At 38.7% G+C, this 22,690-nt stretch overlaps 1 protein-coding gene across 2 annotated transcripts in view; it reads right to left on the reverse strand.

Annotated features, from left to right (window-relative positions):
• The window catches only part of TMOD3 (tropomodulin 3), an 85,744-nt gene that overhangs the window by 28,800 nt on the left and 34,254 nt on the right, over positions 1 to 22,690 (reverse strand). The window contains exons 1-3 of one of the 2 annotated variants that reach the window (XM_061428751.1): positions 17,552 to 17,633; positions 16,495 to 16,690; positions 11,197 to 11,353 (exon numbers count right to left, since the gene is read on the reverse strand). In XM_061428751.1, coding sequence (XP_061284735.1) covers positions 11,197 to 11,353; positions 16,495 to 16,620 — 283 coding nt within the window. In that variant the 5' untranslated portion in view covers positions 16,621 to 16,690; positions 17,552 to 17,633. Of the gene's footprint in view, positions 1 to 11,196; positions 11,354 to 16,494; positions 16,691 to 17,551; positions 17,634 to 22,690 lie in introns of those variants that run through there. The other variant, XM_061428750.1, reaches the window with a different exon arrangement.

Genomic DNA, 22,690 nt, shown 5'->3' on the forward strand with positions numbered 1-22,690 from the left:
AGAGGGAAGAGTTACACAGAGAGCACACTCTGGAGATCTACAGAGGGCTGCCTTTTAACATTCAGCAGAGTACGGATCAGCAGATATGGGTGATGAAACTACCTTGGGTCAAGGAAAAAAACCACTGAAAAGATTAGAAATAACAGTGCAGAGGCTCATGCAGGGCTGGGCACAGAATGTTCTCCCACTGACCAGCCTGGAAAAACCTCATAATTCACAGGGCACTGGGTTCAGTTCAGTTGCTCAGTCGTGTCTGACGCTTTGTGACCCTATGGACTGCAGCATGCCAGGCCTCCCTGTCCATCACCAACTCCCGGAGTTTACTCAAACTCATGTCCATTGAGTCAGTGATGGCATCCAACCATCTCATCCTCTGTTGTCCCCTTCTCCTCCTGCCCTCACTCTTTCCCAGCATCAGGGTCTTTTCAAATGAGTCAGTTCTTCACATCAGGTGGCCAAAGTACTGGAGTTTCAGCTTCAGCATGAGTCCTTCCAATGAATATTCAGGACTGATTTCCTTTAGGACAGACTGGTTGGATCCCCATGCTGTCCAAGGGACTCTCAAGAGTCTTCTCCAATACTACAGTTCAAAAGCATTATTCTTTGGCTCAGTGGGTAGGGAACTCAGAAGGGTCTCCCTTGCCTCTGTAGTGGAGAAACGATGAGCCCTAAACTGAACACAGCTCTAGTCTCACCTAACAAATCTTAAAAAGCAAGACCCCAAAGGATCAAACTGTTTCCAACTAACTTAATCATGTCTCAGAATGAAACTCAAGAACTATTTGTAGGTCAAATATCCTGCAGTCAAAAAGTTAAAATTCATAATGTCTGGCATTCAATAAAAATTACCAGCATGCGAAGTAGAGGAATTCAATCCATAAGGAAGAGGAAAAAAATCAATGTATTAAAACTGACTTGGCAATGACAAATGATAAAATTAGCAGGTAAGGATATTAAAATAGTTACTATACTGCATAGGTTCATATGTTCAAAAGGTTATGTAGAGACATGGAAGATATGAAACAAAAAAAAAAGAAGAAAAGGAACAAAAACTGACAGGATAAATAGAAAAGGATATACTATGCTAACACTAATCAAAAGAAAGCAATATTGGTTATATTAATATCAGATAAAGTAGATTTCAGAGCAAGAACATTACCAGGGATAAAGAAGGTCACTTAATAATGACAAAATGGGCAATTCATCAAGAGGATATAACAAGCTTAAATCAATTAAAATGAAAAACCTAATATTACAGCCTCCAGTGCAAGAGGCAGTGCAATTCTGCAGTATGTAGATTATATACAGACATGTTGGAGGCAAAGGCATATCCACAGCAGGTATGTTTATTCAGGGAAAGTTTTCCATAAAACATGAACGATGAACAGTCCATCGGGCTAACTCCTCACTCCAAAGGAGTAGTGAGTGAAATCATTCAAAAGATCCAGTGACCAGTCTGCAAAGGGGATGCCTGCATCTGTGTGACTAATTTCAGTAGCCCAGTCTACTGGGCTGAGAAGACCACTTTCTATAGGTGTATAAATGACATTTACAACTCACGAAATTTCAGCATAAAAATACTCAGTCTTTATTCTGAAGTTAGTGGAAAACAACTGCCCACTGCCAGTTACATAATCCTGCTGATTGATTTAGGCAGTTTAAAATTATGATCTTTCTGGTTTAACTAAGGAATCAGATCTGCCTTTTCTCCACAAGGAAATCATGTACTCAGCAAGATGAGAAAAGCATCTTTCAGAAAAGAGTGACTATAGTAAGTTTTCTGGAAGGCTAAGGTAACTGTGAATAAAGAATCTGGAAAGTTTATGAGAAACCCTTAGTTTAAGGCAATCGGTTAAATTCACCTTTAGTAAGTTAAACAGAGCAGGGCATAGGAGATGCTTGAGAAGAAAACCCAACAGCATTCCTTTATCTGGAGAGAAAGGGAAACCACCAGAAAGAAGAGATGTCCACCCTAAGGGTCAACTTAGAGGGTCAACTTAGAGTGCAGGCGTGCTCTTCAAGGAGAGGAGGAACCCAAACTGTGGGCGTCAGTGGCTCGAATGGAGGAATTCTTTGATGGTGCACTGGAGTGAGTGTACAAGGTACAGTAGGTTCCAGTCTATGAAATAAGAGAAAATGAGGAGGAAAAAGTCTTAGGCTAGGCTAGATAAGGGGGAAGTGTGATATCAGAACTGGGGAGGAAGACTCCAAGCAAAGCAAAGTGAAGTGAGAGTCAGTAAGAAATACTGAAAACCGGGTTCAAATATTCCTCTAAGTGTCAAATCTATGGCTAGGCTCTAAGCCTTATCTATCCTGGAGACAGAATATTCAATGTATATAAAAAGAAGATGAGAAATAATCACCAGTCAAAACTCTGCGTTTCCAACATTCTCAAGAGTGAGAAAGAGCTGGATGAATATTCTCCTTTGCCCTTAGTCTATGCCTCAGTTACATCTTCTGTGACATTTCGAGGAGAAAGAGGTAAAAAGCTTCCCAATATTTTAACATGTACCTTCAAGTAAAAGGAGAATTATATTACAATTACGCTGTTTTAATTTTCTTAAATATTTAGTTTCTCAATATCCTGAACATAGTAGGCTCATAAGAAAGATATTTTCATTAATCTTTACCAAGATTACTTGGTACCATGACCATTCCTACCTCGAGCTGGTTAGATTTTAGTTAGTCAGTTCAGTCACTCAGTAGTGTCCAATCCCATGGACTGCAGCATGTCAGGCTTCCCTGTCCATCACCAACTCCTGGAGCTTGCTCAAACTCATGTTCATAGAGTCGGTGGTGATACCATCTAACCATCTCATCCTCTGTTACCCCCTTCTCCTCCTGCCTCCAATCTCTCCCAGCATTAGGGTGTTTTCCAATGAGTCAGTTCCTCAATCAGGTGGCCAAACTATTGGAGTTTCAGCATCAGACCTTCCAATGAATATTCAGGACTGATTTCCTTTACGATGGACTGGTTGGATCTCCTTGCTGTCCAAAGGACACTCAAGAGTCTTCTCCAACACCACAGTTCAAAAGCAGCAATTCTTTAGTGCTCAGCTTTCTTTATAGTCCAACTCTTACATCCATACACGACTACTGGAAAAACCATAGCCTTGACTAGATGGACCTTTGTTGGCAAAGTTATGTCTCTGCTTTTCAATATGCTGTCTAGGTTGCTTTTCTTCCAGGGGGCAAGCATCTTTTAATTTCATGGCTGCAGTCACCATCTGCAGTGATTTTGGAGCCCCCAAAAATAAAGGCTGTCACTGTTTCCCCATCTATTTGCCATGAAGTGGTGGGAATAGATGCCATGATCTTAGTTTTCTGAATGTTGAGTTTTAAGCCAACTTTTTCACTCTCCTCTTTCACTTTCATCAAGAGGCTTTTTAGTTCTTCACTTTCTGCCATAAGGGTGGTGTCATCTGCATATCTGAGGTTATTGATATTTTCCCCAGGAATCTTAATTCCAGCTTGTGCCTCATCCGTCTGGCATTTTGCATGATGTACTCTGCATATAAGTTAAATAAGCAGGGTGACAATATACAGCCTCGACATACTCCTTTCCCAATTTGGAATCAGTCCATTGTTCCATGTCTGATTCTAACTGTTGCTTCTTGACCTGCATACAGATTTCTCAGGAGGCGGGTAAGGTGGTTTGGTATTCCCATCTCTTGAAGAATTTTCCACAGTTTGTTGTGATTCACACAGTCAAAGGCTTTGGCATAAGTCAATAAAGCAGAAGTAGATGTTTTTTTGGAACTCTCTTGCTTTTTCTATGTTCCAGCAGATGTTGGCAATTTGATTTCTGGTCCTTTGCCTTTCCTGAATCCAGCTTGAAATCTGGAAATTCTCAGTTCATGTACCGTTGAAGTCTAGCTTGGAGAATTTTGAGCATTACTTTGCTAGCATGTAAGATGAGTGCAATTGTGTGGTAGTTTGAACATTCTTTGGCATTTCCTTTCTTTGGGACTGGAATGAAAACTGACCTTTTCCAGTCCTGTGGCCACTGCTGAGTTTTCCAAATTTGCTGGCATATTGAGTGCAGCACTTTCACAGCATCATCTTTTAGGATTTGAAATAGCTCAACTGGAATTCTATCACCTTCACTAGCTTTGTTTGCAGTGCTGCTTCCTAAGGCCCATTTGACTTCGCTTTCCAGGATCAGCACAAGATGGTTAGATTTAGATGACCTAATAGATGTGTATTGTGGATTCTACTGTAAACAATGTACTTAAAAACAATCTTTAACATATCTTTTGACAGCTATGCCTTATTAGCTGACTAATACCTTCCTCTTGCTGTCAAAAAAACTACAATTATTAAAAGCAGAACATTTATTAGTGTAGGACAAAACATTCCTCAAATGCATTGAAGATATAAGCCTTAAAATTCACCTAATTAGGATTAACTCCTCCTTCTCAGATTTTGACCTATGCTTTTAATTCCATAAAATGTACAACTACAATTATTTCACAAATCACAAGTTGAAATTACTAATTTATTTCTACATAACAACCCTCAAGTATTCTTACTCTGTAGGTCTTTTCAAGGCATTTTGAGATGATCCAGAAAGAGAAATTTGGCATGAGTATATAGTTTTTGGTCATGGTCAAAAAGAAAAATCATGAAATGTCTAATTTTCAATTTTATGGGGATTCCCTTTCGTCACACTAGTTCTGTATAATTTTAGCTCCAGAAAGACAGTGTGCCTTTAAGTGAAAAAGTAACAAGTGTAATTAATCATCATCTAGTCCCAGAATATGAGAAAGTAGTTGGATAACTTTTCCTTTCAGCAGTTTCCAATTTTTTTCTTTAAAAAAGAAGTGAGTCACCTGATTGATCTTTTAAAATAATTTACAATGAAAGGTCCTATGAGATTTTAGAAAGAGCTGGAAGGAGCTCAAGAAACTGAGTGAATTGCTATAACATTCCCTGGCACAGAAAGCTAATTCTGCCAGTGGGGACTGAACTCTGAGACCAGTCATCTTAGTAAGAAAAATGATTTAGAGACTAATGGCACATTTTATGGATTCTTATCTAGTCTGAGCACAGCAAAAAAGTAATGTTTTTTATTTCTTAATAGGTTTGCAAAATTGTTTTAAGAAGAACCAGGAGAACCTCTTCTGTCTAGGGAGACATCCTTCATCTGAAAGTCTATCTCCTGTGAAATAAGGCATTAAGAAACCTGCGACTCAACCCAGGTAACAAGTCACTGGAGAGGCAGCTTAAAAAAACAAACTTCTGAATTTTCAGAGCTAAGGAGGGGATTCACAGTTAGCTTGATTGGAAGGTATGCTAACGCGATGTAGATAATTTATTCTGAATGTGATCAAGATCTTGGGGATGAGACCCAAAGAAAGGAAGGCAGATTAGTGACTATGGATAACCAAGGCCAACTAACTTAAGGATGAGATCCAGAGTGGCTTTAAAAAGCCTAGAGCCATCTTTTAGCTGTATTTCAAAACAGAGCTCTGTAACCAAAGTTCCCCAACTGATGAAGATAAACTTGTCCTTTGTTAGGTCTAAGACACTTGTAACATGCTTTTTAAGGCTTGGCTCCATCAAGTGTGGGTGGTAGTGTTTTCTTCCATCAGATAGAGTGTTGAAACTCAAAAGCTTATCTTTGGGCTTCCCTGGACCCATTCCCTGGGTCCAATGGTTAAGAATCCACCTTACAATGCACGGGACACCAGTTCGATTCCTGGTGTGGCAAGATCCCACATACTGTGGAGCAATTAAGCCCATGCACTCAAAACCACTGAGCCCGAGCTCTAGAGCCCATAAGAGACAACTACTGAGCCCACGTGACTCAGAGCTTATGCTCTGCAACAAAAGAAGTCACTGCAATGAGAAGTCCACTCACCCCACCTAGAGAGGAGCCCCCATTTGCTGCAATCAGAGAAAGCCTGCATCAGCAATGAAGATCCACCACAGTCAAAATATAAAATAAATCAATAAATCTTTAAAAACATACACACAGACACTTATGTTTGTGGTTCTGAACCACTCCTCCATGACAGAGAATGGAAATCTCTTATTTGGTAACAACACCTTATGACCCTGTACAATGATTACACTATAAAAGATTTTTAACACTGATTTTTCACTATATTCATGAACAAATTTGATCCTCTCAAAAACTATATGAAGTAGGCAGAGCAGATATGCAGGTTATATGAGTCCATCTACACAAATGTCAAAATAAGCAGAACTAATGACTGTATTAAAAGTTATGACGGTGGTTACCTTTGGGAAGAAGAAAGACAAGTGACTGGGAGGAAGCATGAAGGGACTTTCTGGAGGTGCTGATGTCTTGACCTGGCGGTGATTACATGAGTGTGCTCACTATATAGTTCATTGATTTGTATCCTCCTTATTTGGGCATATTCTGTAACTATGTTACACTTCAATAAAAACTTGATTTTTTAAAATGATGTGGTGCTAATCACTGCATCATAGCTGCCTATAAATAGTACTGAACAGACATATATGGTGAAAGAGGCAGTAAAAATACTGAATGTATTATAAAATGAAAACCACTAATTGTGAATGCAAAATTACTTTTTAATTCAGCCAGTTCCATTTATTTCATACCCATTTACAATGCAAAGTAAAAAATAAGAAAAAAGATTATATAAAAGGAAACAAAAACTATTATAGTTAAGGATATAATATTTTTTTTCTATCATCACCATATTCCCCACCTCTATCATTTCTCCCTTTTGATATTTTCTTATTTTCCACAATTCTCTGCCTTCTTTCCTATCTCCTCTAACCCTCCAAGATCTTTTTCGAGATAACTGGAGATGATACCACAAGAGCATACTGGGGAGCTTCCTGGGTCAGCTGAGGACAAATGCAGCTCTTTCACATCTCTTCTTTTCTCTTCTTGTCCTCAAATTCTATATTTTTCCCACCATATCTTTCTTACATCTCTCCTTTTGTTTCTTACATCCGTTCTTCCTCATTAACACCCTGAGTCCATATGAAATGCACATAATTGTAAAAAGCAGTCTTATAAAATTATGTTCCTCTATATAAACAGGACTGAAGCTTTAAATAGTGTTACAAGTATGGCTGTACATATGAAAATATAGCCAGCAGTCTTTTCTTTGACAAATGCAAAGAAATTGATGCTTTTTCTGTCTTTGTGATTTTCCATACTTCAAAACTAGGCATTGGTTTTCAGTGCCTTTTCTGGCCCCCAAACACCTGACGAACATGACATACCCAGCATTACAGCAGTGTGACGGTTAATTTTATATGCCAATTTGGCTGAGCATGGTGCCCAGCTATTTGGTCAAATATTATTCTAGAAGTTTCTGTGAAAGCATTTTTTGGATGAGATTAACATTGAAACCAGTAGTCTTTGAGGAAGCAATAATGTGGTGGGTCTTACTATCAGTCAATGGCCTTAACAGAACAAAGGCTGATCTTGCTGAGAGCAAGAAGGAATTTTGACAGAAGACTGCCTTTGGGCTACAACTGTAACTCTTCCCTGGGTCTCCAGCCTGCCAGCCTATTTGGCAGATTTTAGACTTACTAAGCCTCCATAATCACATGAGCCAATTCCTTATAATAAATCTATTTTCACTGAGGAAACAACCTATTATACAACTGCATCAAAGAATAAAATACTTAGGAACAAACCTGCCTAAGGAGGTAAAAGACCTGTACTCAGAAAACTTTAAGACAATTAGGAAAGATACTGAAGACAACACAAACGGATGGAAAGACATACTATGTTCATGAATTCAAATAATTAATATTGTTAAAATGATCATACTCCCCAAGGCTATCTAGAGATTCAATGTAATCCCTATCAAAGTATCAAAGGCATTTTTTCTTTTTTACAGAATTACAACAAATAATTTTAAAATTTATATGGAAACACAAAAGACCCCCTAATAGCTAAAACAATCTTGAGAAATAAAAATGACTGGAGGAATCAGGCTCCCTTGACTTCAGACTATACTACAAAGCCACAGGTATCAAAACAGCATGGTGTTGGCACAAAAAGAGAAACACAGATCAAATGAAAAGAATAGAGAGCCCATAAATAAACCCATGCACTTATGGTCAAATCTTCTATGATAAAAGAGGCAAGAATATGCAACAGAGAAAAGACAGTCTCTTCAATACATGGTGCTGGGGAAACTAGCCAGTTACTTGTAAAATAATATAATTACAACATTCTCTAATACCATATACAAAAATAAACTCAAAATGGATTAAAGACCTAAATGTCTGACTGGAAACCATAAAAATCCCAGAAGAAAACATACACAGAATACTCTTTAATATAAATCCTAGCAGTCCTTTTTTGGATCTGTCCCCTAAGGCAAAGGAAAAGCAAAAATAAACAAAAGGATGTAATTAAACTTGAAAGCTTTTGCACAGCAAAGGAAATCACCAACTAGATGAAAAGACAACCTACTGAATGGGAAAAAAAATCTGCAAATAATATGACTGATAAAGAGTTACTACCCAAAATACATAAATAGCTCATAAAACACATCAAAAAAATTAAAAATGGACAAAAGGCCTAAAGAGACATTTTCCCAAAGAAGACAAACATATGGCCAACAGGCACATGTCAACATCATTAATCATCAGAGAAATGCAAATTAAAATCATAATGAGATATCACACCACACCTGTCAGAATGACTATCATCAAAAAGAATACAAATAACAAAAGTTGGTAAGGATGTAGAGAAAAGGGAACCCTTGGTGAGAATGTAAATTGGGGTAGCCACTGTGGAACACTATGGAGGTTCCTCAAAAAACTGCAAACAGAACTACCATATGATCCAGCAATTCCACTCCTGGGTATATATCTGAAAAAAATAAAAATGCTAATCCAAAAAGACACATGCACTCAGTATTCACAGCAGCATTATTTATAACACAACAGCCAAGACATGGGAGCAACCTAAGTGTTCATCAGCAAATGAACAGATAAAGAAGTTGTGGTATGTATGCACAATGGAATACTACTCAGCTATAAAAAAAAAAATGAAATCTTGCCATCTGAAACAAAACAGATAAACTCAGATGGTATTATGCTTAGTGAAGTAAGTCAGACAAAGACAAATACTGTATGTTATCACTTACATGTAGAATCTAAAAAAGAGAGAATATACTAGTGAATATAACAAAAAAGCAGCAGACTCACAGATACAGAAGACAAACTAGTGGTTACCAGCAGGGGAAGACAGGGGGAGGGGAAAAATAGGGACAGGGTATTAATAGGCATAACTACTATGTGTGGGCTTCCCAGGTGGCTCAGTGGTCAAGCATCTGCCTGCCAGTGCAGGAGACTCAAGAGATGTGGGTTTGATTCCTGGGTCAGGAAGATCCCCTGGAGTAGGAAATGGCAACCCATTCCAGTATTCTTGCCTGAAAAATTTCATAGACAGAGAAGCCTGGTGTGCTACAGTCCATGGGGTTGCAAAGAGGTAGACACAAATGAACACACAGACACACACATTATGTATAAAATAAACAGGCTACAAGGATACATTATACAGCACAGGGAATATAGCTAATATTTTTAATAACCAAATGAAGTATCACCTTTAAAAATGTGAATCACTTTTAATAACCAAATGAAGTATCACCCTTAAAAATGTGAATCACTGTGTTATATACCTGAAACTTCTATTTCATATATCAACTATACCTCAATTTTTACAAAAAGGAATGAATGAACAAATGAATAAATAAATCTGTCTCTACACACAGACACACACACCCTTTTGGTTTTCTTTCTCTGTAGAACACTGACAAATATAAGTATCTAAGTAAGGCACTGATTCTCAACTAGAGATGAGGGGGATATGGGGTTGATAAAAAGAGCAAAGGAGTTGGGGATAACAGGTAATTTTGAAAAGGCCTGATGCAGACTTTGTGAATACTGATTCAAAAGCCATCCACAACCTTTGTCTATTACAGAGATGAAAATGCTAAAATGAATTTTCTCCCTTTGCCTGTAGCTAAGGGGTAACCCTGTGACAGGGCTGTGGCCATATTCTTGAGAATGGCTTCCTTCCTGAATAAAAAGCTAAAGCCTCCCTAGGAGAAAGCACCATGCTCTAACCATTCTCCCTGCCTGGTCTATGAAGGATTCAGATGTCAAAGCAGTGCCTGGAAGAACTGAAGATCAGCTCTACTGCTGCCACCATTCCCCAGTGCTCCATGCACAGTATTCTCAACAGAAAGCAAGCAGAATCTGGCTTCTCGGGCCAACCTGTATTGAAAGCTGAGAAACTTAACCTATTTCATGTTAAATATTATTATATGCTGCTGCTACTGCTGCTAAGTCGCTTCAGTTGTGTCCGACTCTGTGAGACCCCATAGACGGCAGCCCATGAGGCTCCCCCGTCCCTGGGATTCTCCAGGCAAGAACATTGGAGTGGGTTGCCATTTCCTTCTCCAATGCATGAAAGTGAAAAGTGAAAGTGAAGTCGCTGAGTCCTGTCTGACTCTTAGCGACCCCATGGACTGCAGCCTACCAGGCTCCTCCGTCCATGGGATTTTCTAGGCAAAAGTACTGGAGTGGGGTGCCATTGCCTTCTCTGAAATATTATTATATAGAGAGCTTTAAAAAAAATAGCTGTACTCGTTCTCCACTGAGGCCAGCTAAGGTCAAAATCTTTAGTGGGAAGGACCTGTTCTCGAAGAATTTCCCAAAGTAATAATTATGAAGCATTGATAATTAAAATTATAATGGTTATGAATCATTGAATTAATAAAGAAGGCTGTAGGGTCTTAAAAAGAGTCTTTGAAAATATGACCTGAATTTTTTTTAATGGCATTCCACTTTAAACTTAAGAGTTAGGGTTGAGTGGCACTTTGACATCACTGCATTTTGTAATGTAGTATTCCATTTAAAATTTTACCTCAGTTAACTTTTAGTATCTGTTACAGCTGAGAACTAAAGAGTTCCTCAGAGAACTAAAAATCACTATGTAATAAAACCTCACTAACAAATCATTAACAAGGAACTTATGGGCCAAGTTATTGAACGTAAAAGAAATGCCCAAATTACCTAATAATTTTTAAAGTCAACAGTATTATATCTTTGAGGCTATCCATGATGCAGCTTTAAAAATATTTTCTTCAGTTCTACCTATAAGAAAAAAAAATCAAGTGCTACTGAATCATGTTTTGTGCTTCAAAGTTTTGTACTTACCTTTTTTTTCTCCAGTGTAGGGCACATAGTCTTCCCTGTCCTTATGCTCCAAAGCTTCCTTCTCCAGATATGAAAGGAGGTGTTCTCGATCAAATGGCCCTGTGGCAGACTTTGATGTCTGGTTCTTCTGCCGGAACCCTGCAGGCAGAAGGGCGTTCTGCCAAAGAGAATGAATCAGCCATTATGACCAGCAAGAACGCTAATGCTGTATGCGTCCAGATGTTACCCATCTAAGAAAGAATTATAGACTAGAATGAGATGTAGGCATTAAAGACTTCATCATAGGGTTCGAGGGCAGCAACATAAAAGTATTCCAAATGAAGTTTTTTAAAATTAGGTAAAATTAACTTATACTATTATTTAAATAGGCATAGCACCTCTTCTTCAGAGAGTATTCTACTAGCAGGAAACACCCTTTATTTTTTAAGTGTCCTGGGACAGTAACAAAAAATAGTTTGTGATGCTTAATAACAGCTCAACATATATGTATATACAGAAAATATTGTAACATTCATTGCAAAAGAATGCTAAATGACTATATACATCATAGTCCTTCATAATGTCTATTTCATCATAAAGATTTTTTTCACAAGAAAACTATGTATACATACAGTATATCTATACAGGATATCAGGCAATTAACATTTACATGTTTGTGTTTAAATGCAACGTGTTCAACTTCTATATGGACGTATGTGTGTATACATCGGAACTAGGATGTATTTGGAGCAACCACTGTCATTGGCTACTCGTGCACTAAGACACTCAGAGATTCTTATGGCCAGAGTTATATCCCTAGGTTTCCACATGGGTACAGACTTTTTGAGTGCACGGAGCAACTGACAGTTGGGGGAGAGGTGGGAGGCGATGGACTAAAGTTTTCTTTTTTAGGTCCTACTCTGTATTTTCACTAAGCCCAAGAATGACAAGCAGTGACTAGACAATGACAAAAGGGTCATCCTTTTGCTTGTCAAAAACCAAAGAGGTGATATTACCTTGTCTCACAGTTCTTAAGTATTCTTTGCTTTGAAAACGGGAGGCAGACAAAAAGTCACATAAAAGGGCCAACTCTGTTATGAAGTACCTCCCAATATTCGTGAGGATGTTGAATCTCCTGGCTGTTTTAAGATCATTTTTCATTGGGGTAATCTTATATGGATAATGATAAAAACAAATTTTCATTGTATAACTAAAAATATGGTATGGCATTTCAACTCTGGCCATTTGCTGAAATCCACAATAATTTTCATAAAATTCATCTTTTGTGTTTTCTTCATGTAATTTTGCATGTATTACACAAAAGTTCATCTTTCAAGATGAAATACAAAAGAGATCTGTTCCTCACCATGCACCAAAAATGTTTCTACAACACAAAACTGTCTATAAGAACAAAAAAAAAGAAACACAAGATGTCTACCCTCTGGCTTTGAAATCAAGGCAAGAGCTTCACATGAGGAAACCATTCTCAACCAACAATCCTGCCATTTTTACTTCCTAAAGAGCTGTCTAACTTTCCTCCACCTCTAATTGTAGACCAGACAATTACTCTGGTCTATACTACGATCCAAGCTGGGATGGAAAATTACAGAGGCCTCTCAACCGGTCTCCCTGGATCAGTTGCCAAACACTCTTCAACCTTCACTCCACCCTATCCCCCCACCCTAGAGGTTACCCCAGCCTCACCTCACACACCCTCTCCATTCTAGCTACATCAGCCCTGCTCCTCCCTTTTACCTGCCATGTACTTCCTTCCCTGGGACGCTCTGTCCATACTTTTTTGTTATTCATTTTCCAGAATGCAGCTTCATCCCTCCACGGAAAACTTTTCCTGACCTCCCATTATATGCTCTTATAGGCTTGATTATTTGATTAATGTCTAACTCCCCCAACTCCTACCAGCCTGTCTCATGAGGGCAAAGACCACGCTTTTGTTTAGATCACTCTTGCATCCCTAAGCCTAGCATAGTACCTGAGATATATAGGTTGCTTCCCACCTCCAATAGTTATTGAATAAAGACTTTAAAAATACATTTATTTTATGTATTCATTTGGCTGTGCCAGGTCCCAGTTACAGCACTCGGCACCTCTGACCTTCGTTGCGGCACATGGGATCTTTAGTTGTGGCATGCAGGATATTTAGCTGCCCCATGTGGGACCTGGTTTCCTGACCAGGGATCAAACCTGCGCCCCTTGCATTGAGAGCATGGAGTCCTAGCCACTGGACCATCAGGTAGGCCCTGAATAAGGATTTGAGAATACTTTTTTAAAAAAGATTGTTTTGATGTTGACCATTTTAAAGTCTTTACAGCATTGTTACAGCATTTGTTACAGCATTGCTTCTGTTTTATATTCTGATTCTTTTGGCCTCAAAGCATGTGGAATCTTACCTACTGGACAAGGGGTCAAACTCTCACTCCCTGCATTGGAAGGTGCAGTCTTAACCACTAGTTCACTAGGGAAATCCCAAGGATATTTTTAAAGAAAAATGCTCATTAAGGCAAATTAATACAAGCTACTTCCCTTCACTATCAATAAGACCCTTATACATATACTGCTATTTCATGGTGGTAGCAATAGAGTTGCAGTGTTCCACCTGCCTATTTAAGCCCATATTAAACATACAGGTTTTAAATGATACATTAGCTGGAATCCTGGCTCCTTAAATACAGTTTTTGACCACAAAATAAATGAGAGCTATCTGGCTTTGGAGGCCAAAAGCTAAGTTTTATTAGAAGTACACTTTAATCGAGTAAGTTAATAGATCATAATTACTTAACAGATAAAAATATATTTTATCTATTAATAAATAGATAAAAATCTCATTAAAATTACATGCTTCTCCCTTACAATGAAATGCTGTTATAATAATTAATTTCCAGTTTAGAACTGAAAAAATAGCTTTTGCCTAGACTGATTGGCTGTCTTTTGGAGACAGAAGTTTCAAAAAACATTTAAGTTAGCAAATGAGTAAACTGAATGTAGCATAAGGAAAGTAAAATAGCCCTCCAAAATATTTATAATGAAATATCATATTCACACTGCATCAAGCTGTCAATAAACATCACTGTTCTTCTAGTCTCAACTAATAGTACCAGGGGTCAGGGAGTCACAACTAGGATTGGGGAGTTTACAAAATACATCCAAAAGTTAGAACTCAAGTCTCTCCATACAAGAAGCAGGCCATGGATTTCCAAATAAGAAAATAAAAGCCATCAGCTTTTAGACCTACAGCATAAGGCACAAATTAAAGGGGACTCACTGTCATTTAACAGAAAGCCCACCAGACTCTACCAGGCATCAATCAGGTAGTGAAGGATCTAGTCTCAGGTCTTTCCACAATTGTAAAACTGAGGCAAGTCACCTAACTTTTTGTTTTCTATCTGTGAAACAGAGGACAAGAGCTAGGTCAATTTTTCTCAACTAAGGGTGTTTTTGTACCCCAGGGGACGACTGGCAAGATCTGGAAATATTTTTGATCGTCACAACTGGCAGGAAAGCATGTTAACCATATTTTAAATTTTCTGTATTTTAGGATGCTTTGACATTGTGGGGGCCTTGCTAATCCTGGAAAGCACGCCCCTCGCAGGGCTAACCAGTTCCTATGGATAGCAAACAACTCTGTCTATCATCAGTGTGCCTTTCATACGAAACCAGAGACTACATCCCCAACCGCCTCTTCTACCTCTCACACACAAAGCCAATACTTGCTCTGCCCTAAATCGGCCCAGGACCAGATACCAGATATCTAGAAGCCACTCCTGTAGCCCAGAGACACTGAAATTATTCAAACTGCCCAATCCTACGCTTGCCCACACTTGCTTACTCTGTCTCACCTATTTTTTCCCTTGGAAAGCACAATACAAGTTCTAGGCCATACTTGCTCCTCATTCCTTCTGACTCCTGGCCAACCCCCTGCTTCCCCTGGTGGCCCTGTGCAGCTTGGTGTGCCTCCTGCTGTTGGGAACTGTAAGTAATAAACTCTTCTTTCAAGTAAGTTATTCTTACATGTCATCTTACCAGACCTGATTAAAACAAAATCCCAGGTACATTTTAAAACAGGAGGGTGTGCTATTAGTATGTAGTGAGCAGGGGTCTAGGATGCTGCTAAACATCCTACAATGCATCAGACAGCCTACAGCAAAGAATTACCCAGCCCCAAATGTCAACAGTGCCAAGGCTGAGAAACTCTGGACTAGATGAAAGCTTTATGTTCCTACTGCTTGATTCAAATAGGTCTGACAGGTTGAAATGCCTGGGGAAGATTCTGCTGTGACATGCAAAAGAGCACTGTTATTCTGAGTTATCCTACAGACTTAGGTGCACTAAAAAATCTTCCTTACAATAATAATTATGGTTAAGGGATTTGATCTGTAGTACAGACACATTAACCAAGTGCTGAAGTAATGCTGAGAATAGGAGTGTAATGCTCAATAAAATTTAAAAAATATTCTAGCAGGAAATAAACGTGTGGTAGTGACAAGAACACTTTCATAAAACAAACTCTACTACAATCCGTAAAAGGCACTAAAAATCAATGTCTTGGCATAATAAAACATGGTAAAGAAAAGAAGCCCAGCAAATAGTCATTACCTTCAGATTAGGGAGGCATAAACTCAGTGTTCTCCCCTCACTGCCACTTACCTTCACCCCCCACCCAACTGCTGCTACCCCCGGAAACGTATCAGGGATTAATAATATTCAAGGATCAAGGATCTCTACCTTAGCCTTAAGTAATGTATAAGATAAACAACATCCATTTTGCAAAACAAAACATATATTCAGGTCTGCTTTACATGGATTGCAGTACTGCCCACAGTCTACTTAGATCTATTCTACCAATGACTGGAAACCTTGATCCAGTTTGTTCAGCATCTTTCAGAAAAGTAAGCATTAGATTTAAGGTCATGAAGAACCTTCTAGAGACACTTTCTACACCGCAACCATCCTGATATAGAAGCCCTGAAGAGGCACAGAGGCTGGCATATGCTGTATTTTACCCAAAACATTGTTCCCTGCCCAGAGAGAAAAGATTTCTTAAAAGGGAGAAAATTTCGGGATATGTTTGAAAATAGTTTTTTCCAACGTTTTGTTGGAAAAATTGCTTAGACTAGTTATGTTACTAGAGATACAAGGCAAAAGTGGGGGAACTGAGGAGGCAAAAGTTTATTTGGATAAAGAGGAGGAGTGGGAGGGCAGTGTCAGGGAAAAGCCATGAAAAAGATAAGTGCTCGAAGGCAGCTACTTAGTATCAAAGGGTTTCAAAAATTATTTCATTTCTCTTTATGACCTAGCACCTACCTCAGGGTCAAGATCATCCAGAACAGTTTCCAGTTGTTTCAGTTCTACTTCTGACAGATTCCCAAGGAGTTCTTCTTCATCCAGATCCTTGTATTTTTCTAAGTCCTTCCGGAACGACAGTGCCATGGTTTGCAGTAGAGGAAGTCACTTAATTTTTGCTATCCAGTACACTGAGAAGTGATTTTTTTTCTCAAAACTATGGAGAGAAAACAAAAACATTTAAAATGTTATGTCATGTCCACCTTACTTCGATCTATTCTAGGTTAAGTGAAATGTAATTTCCATGTATGGTAAATTCTTTGACCATATATCACGCACTACCCTCCTCTATGAATCATTAAATGCCTTTACCTTTTGTCTTTTGTTGACAAAAAGCAACCAACTGAAAAGAGAAAGCCACAACTAGGAAGAAAGAGGTGAAGGAGCAAATAAAATTCAAATCCATTAAAACAGCTTCTTGATAGTACTTAGATTTCCTGATAACTGAGTTTTAGGGGGGAAGAATTTATGTATCAAAATATAATTTTTTCCATCAATGGTTTTCAAATGAGTGCTACCAGAGTACTTTGTTTAAGCACAGTATGTTTGAGGTATGCTTGTTTTGCTATAAACTGCTTAGAAGAACATTATTTTCTGACTCAATGTAGAGGGGATATTAATATACTTTCCACAGGAGAAGTGGCCATTGTAAAAAAATGAGAAGGTGCATTTTAAAAATATTTTTGATAAGGCATTTTTTCCTTCTAATTTATATTTTGCTGCATTATGAAAATAATACATTTATTTGGCAAAGTAATCTAGATTCCAAGTTGAAATAAAATTCTGAAGAAAGTGTACTGATTATTTTTTAAATATGAAATATTATATATATTCTAAACAATACATACTAACATTATTAGGAAAAGGCATCTTTTTAAAGTAAAAAAAAAAAAACACAAACAAACGACATAGCATTCTGAAAAATGCTTTAGAAAAAAACTCAATACTATGCTGCAATATGTCATCCACTGACCGGAAAGATTGGTCAGGTGGGTCTGGTGATAGGAAAGGATCTCACCATTTCCTCGCCATGTCCATCCCTCCCAAACAGCTCTGAAATGACTCAAAAAGCAGCATCTTTCCAGATACAGAAGGACTGTACCACAGGAAAAAAATACTTAAAATAAGAATCACAAAAAGTATGAAATAAAAATGAAGTATTTCTATAAATTATAGCTACATATGTGGATCATTTTTCTCACAAATGTTTCTGTGTGATTAAGAAATAATCCTGAGACTTAGCGATGTGGCTAAATTTTTCGGCTGTAAAACGCCCAGTACTTTAAAGTTGGGATACACTTTCTACTCCCTTCTCCCAATTTCTCCTAACTTAATATTTTTACTAATACATTTTCCTCCTCAAACTAGCAACACTTTATGGATCCTTTTATGTGTTTTCATCTCCTACGAAGAAAGGAAGGTTCACTACAGGGGTCTGTCAGCTAGCAAACATCTGGGTCCAATAACAAGCAAATAAATGGAGCTGTACTTACGCAGATGTTAAATTAGAGGCATTTTGTATAACAGCCCTAGATGGGTCTGGCTTACACCTGTTCTGCTGGCACCTCATCTGGTTTAGCAGCAACCCTGGATTATTTTTCGCTTTTTTGAACACATAATTATTATCATTATTGTCATTACTAAGCTTGGTAAACCTCCTCAGTACTTTCAACTTTAAGAATACATGCTTACCAAGCATCCAGGGAGTGTATCTTCTCAACTAAAAACAATAAAGTTTGTGGAGACTATTCAATAGAAGGTATTAGCACTTTCAAATATATTAACCATAAAATGCAATTTTAAAGAAGGTGGCAGGTAACTACAGAGGAAAAAATAGAAAACATTTTGAAAAAATACTTCCTTCATTAAAGTATCAGTGATATGGTATTTGAGACAGATAAGGGTAAGAAACTGATAAGTACATGAATATGTACTAAGAGTAATCAGCTTTCGCTATTTTTTAATGTTTGAACAATCAATTCAAAAAGTCTTTAATGTAGTTTAACATATTTTTGAGGTTTATCAGTTCAGTTCAGTTACTCAGTCATATCTGACTCTTTGTGACCCCATGGACTGCAGCATGCCAGGATTCCCTGTCCATCACCAACTCCCAGAGTTTACTCAAACTCATGTCCATTGGTGATGCCATCCAACCATCTCATCCTCTGTCCTCCCCTTCTCCTCCTGCCTTCAATCTTTCCCAGCATCACGGTCTTTTCAAATGAGTCAGTTCTTCACATCAGGTGGCCAAAGCACTGGAGTTTCAGCTTCAGCGTCAGTCCTTCCAATAAATATTCAGGACTAATTTCCTTTAGGATGGACTGGTTGAATCTCCTTGCAGTCCAAAGGACTCTCAAGAGTCTTCTCTAACACCAGAGTTCAAAAGCATCAATTCTTTGACACTCAGTTTTCTTTATAGTCCAACTCTCACATCCACACATGACTACTGGAAAAACCATAGCTTTGACTGGCAAAGGAGTGTCTCTGCTTTTGAATATTCTGTCTAGGTTGGTCATAGCTTTTCTTCCAAGGAGCAAGCATCTTTTAATTTCATGGCTGCAGTCACCATTTGCAGTGATTTTGTAGTCCCAAAAAATAAAAGTCTCTCACTGTCGATCATTTCCCCATCTGTTTGCCATGAGGTTTATAGCATACAATAAAGCCAACACTGTGCTCAATAAATACTTCAAAGAAATAAGTATTAATTATTTTGAGCATCCCCTCACCTTACTCTCAAGTGTTCCAGCTTGGGCCATAAAATAAACGGTCATCCTGCAAAAGTGGGGTTCAGCTGCTCACTGCTTAAAAGCCAATAAAGAGGCAAGGTTGGTGAAAAGGACACTTTGCTTTATTTTGGATGCCAGAAGCTGGGGGTGGGGGTTGTCCAAAGGCCAACCCCCACTCTCCCGGCCAACAATCAGTGGGCTAGAGCTTTTATAGGCCAAGGGAGGGGGCTACATACAGAAACAGCACAGTCACCTCTGACAGGCATCTGAAATTGGTCATTGGTGGTCTGATCAGCATCATCTTGATATGTTTTAAGTACAGTTAATCTTTAGTTCCAGGGTTGGTTGGTTTCCATTTCTTAAGGCCAGCTCTTGGAATTGTGTCAACTTAAGTCTTGGCTACAATCTGGTCATCATGTAACTAACTTCTCCACTGGTGGGGGTTCCAGTATCTATTACAGCTCACAGGACATGGCTCAAAACATTATCTACAACCCTTGTGTATGTGTCAGTCATGTCTGACCCTTTGCAACCCCATGGACTCTAGCTTGCCAGGCCCCTCTGTTCCTGGAATTTATTGTAGCTTACAGTAAAGAATCTGCCTGCAGTGCAGGAGACCTGGGTTCAATCTCTAGTTCAGGAAGATCCCTGGAGAAGGGAATGGCTACCCACTCCAGTATTCCTACCTGGAGAATTCCAGGGACAGAAGAGCCTGGTGGGCTACAGTCCATGGGGTAGTAAAGAGTCAGACATAATTGAGTGACTAACACATACATACAGCCCTTGAGGAGGAACTGAAAGTCCCTGACTTTGCTTAATGGCTAAACTAGTGTTATTTGGCCTCCTTTGACTGTTTTCCTTTGTTTCTTCATGTTCGCACTTCTCTGATTAAACTTATTCTTTAGCTAAATAGTGTCCACAGAAAAAAAGCAGGTAGAGGACACGAAGGACAATATCCATAGGGTCCTGCTCCATTTCAGTCTTACTAATAAGGTACCGTAGCGGGCAATATGATAGGAATGAGGCATTAGGGGCAAAGGCAATGTTACATGCCACTCAGGATCTATAGGTTTGGAACATGACATCCCTTAAAGTGACTGAACAGATTACTCCAAGAGTGGCTCCTTATCCCAAAGTAAAATCTGTCACACAAAGCACTGAATAGTATTGCTTAAAGATTAACAAAATGAACACCATGAGAACATACAACCCAGCCTCAGAAAGAGAACATTACTAGTACTCTCATGTTCCCCTTTCCATCCCTTCCTCTAGAAGTAGTAGCCAGAAGAAGTATTGAATTTTTAATTAATCATTCTCTTACTTTCTTTACAGTTTTACCTCAAATGTACATATCTTTAAACAGTTTTAGTTTTGCTATTTTTGGTACATATACACATGTGGACTTGTACATTATGTATCTTCTCTTTTTCTTGATATATTTATTTAATTTTAAAAATTTCTTACAATGCTGTGTTGGTTTCTGCCATACAACAATGCAAATCATCCATAATTATACAAACATTCCCTCCCTCCCCTCCCACATCCCATCCCTCCAGGTCATCACAGAGCGCAAGACTGGGCTCCCTGTGCTACAAGCAACTTCTCACTAGCTACCATCCTGCACCTGATAGTGGGTATATGTTGATGCTTGCTTTATTCATCTCACTCTCCCTCCCCACACCGTGTCCACAAGTATGACTTGCTTTTTATACTCAACATTGCTTTGCGTTCATATTTAGAGCTGAAATTCTTTCCTTTTCATTTCTGTATAATATTCCAATGTATAAATGGACATCTGAAGACCTGCAGTCTTTCCTGCTCTATTTTTCTGCTGTGAAATAGGCTGCTTGTTGCCTATTTACTTGGTATACACGTGCAAGAGTTTCTCCAAGTTGTCCAAAGCTAGGAATGGAATTGCTGGGACAAGGGTATGGTATTACCAACTTTACCAGGTAATGTTAAACTACTTTCAAAGTGGTTGTATCAATTTAGATTCCTGGAAGATTCAGTGCATGACAATTCATGTTGTTCATCCTTGCTAACTACTGGTATTATCAGACGTGGGGTATTTGTACCCACTCTGGCGGATATGAAATGATGTTTCACTGCGGTTTTAATTTGCATTTTGCTGAGTTGTGAAGAGGCTGTGCCTCTTTTTATGCTCTTGGCCTTCGTCACTTAGACGCAGTGGTGTTCCTTACTCTATGAAGAGCCTCTGCCCATTTTTATATTGTGTTATCTTTAAAAACAGGGTAGATGCTCTTTACCATATTCTGGATACTAATCTTTGTCAGTTATACATTTCAAATCTCTTCTTCCATTTTAACTCTTACTAATTTATTAAGGTATTTCTTGGGGGAAAACATATCAAAATGTTTTTCAGTTATCTAAGGAATTTACTTCCTTGACTTGTTTTTTCCTTTTCAAAGCAATGCAAAGGCATTTCCTTTAAGTTCAGACTATGGAATTTTGCCAAGAGGGAAGAACTTCCAGGTAGTTCATCCTACCTAACGTTGCTCAAAACTCACCAAAAGCGTTCAGATTCCTAACCGGATTGTACCTCTCATCCTTCACTGAGGATTAGCTGTGTAGTGACAATATGCCAAGCATTAGCAAGAGAAGCTTCGAACTTCTTAGGAAGGGAAGCTATGGAAGCTGCGCTTAGCTCTGCTTTCTGTCCATGGATAACATGTCCTCTCTTGCTTGCCCTTTGACATCTGTGTATTGGAAGGAGAACAAATGCTAAATGGTTTCAACCAGTGTCCTAGAGGAAGTATCGTAAATCTACACTGAGTCTACAGGAACTTCTTTTAATCGCCAAGCTAATGTAAAATCCATTTCATAAAAATACACTTCACAATTTACACACTACAAGAATAGATTATTTTTTTTAACATAATAGTCTCATAGTTATTTTTTTTTAAGGTTGTATATAAGCAAAAGTTAGTTTTGCCAATTAGGTAAACTTTCAGGCAGAAGTAGAAAATTTTTAAACTTGAAATTCTGGTATGATCAGACTCTTTAATTCTCTATCCTTGACTCATTTTTTGGAGCAGCAGTTTTCAAGTTTTAGAGTGAATCAGAACCCCCTGGAGGGCTTGTTAGAACGTCACCCTGAGGCCCCACCCCAATTTTCCTGATTGAGTAGGTAGAGGGGTAGGGCTGAAAAGCTGCATTTTTAACAAGCTGCCAGCTGGTGCTGATGCAGTCAGTCTGGAACCAGGCTTTGAGAGTCACTGCTCTGCTCTGGAGGAGCCGACTGTATACATTCTGACACCCGGATGGCTCATCCTCCTGGCAGCTGTCTTGCCCTGCTCACAGGCTGGAGAGCTCTGTCAGAACAGCCCCAAAGTCTAGAGGGGCTGTTGCCAGGATGCGGTTCCCTTTTCACTCCACCACTGCTCCCCTGGATTCAACTATTGGAAGCAATA

Source organism: Bos javanicus, chromosome 10 (genome assembly GCF_032452875.1).
Source record: "Bos javanicus breed banteng chromosome 10, ARS-OSU_banteng_1.0, whole genome shotgun sequence".
In the NCBI taxonomy this organism is placed as follows: Eukaryota; Metazoa; Chordata; class Mammalia; order Artiodactyla; family Bovidae; genus Bos; species Bos javanicus.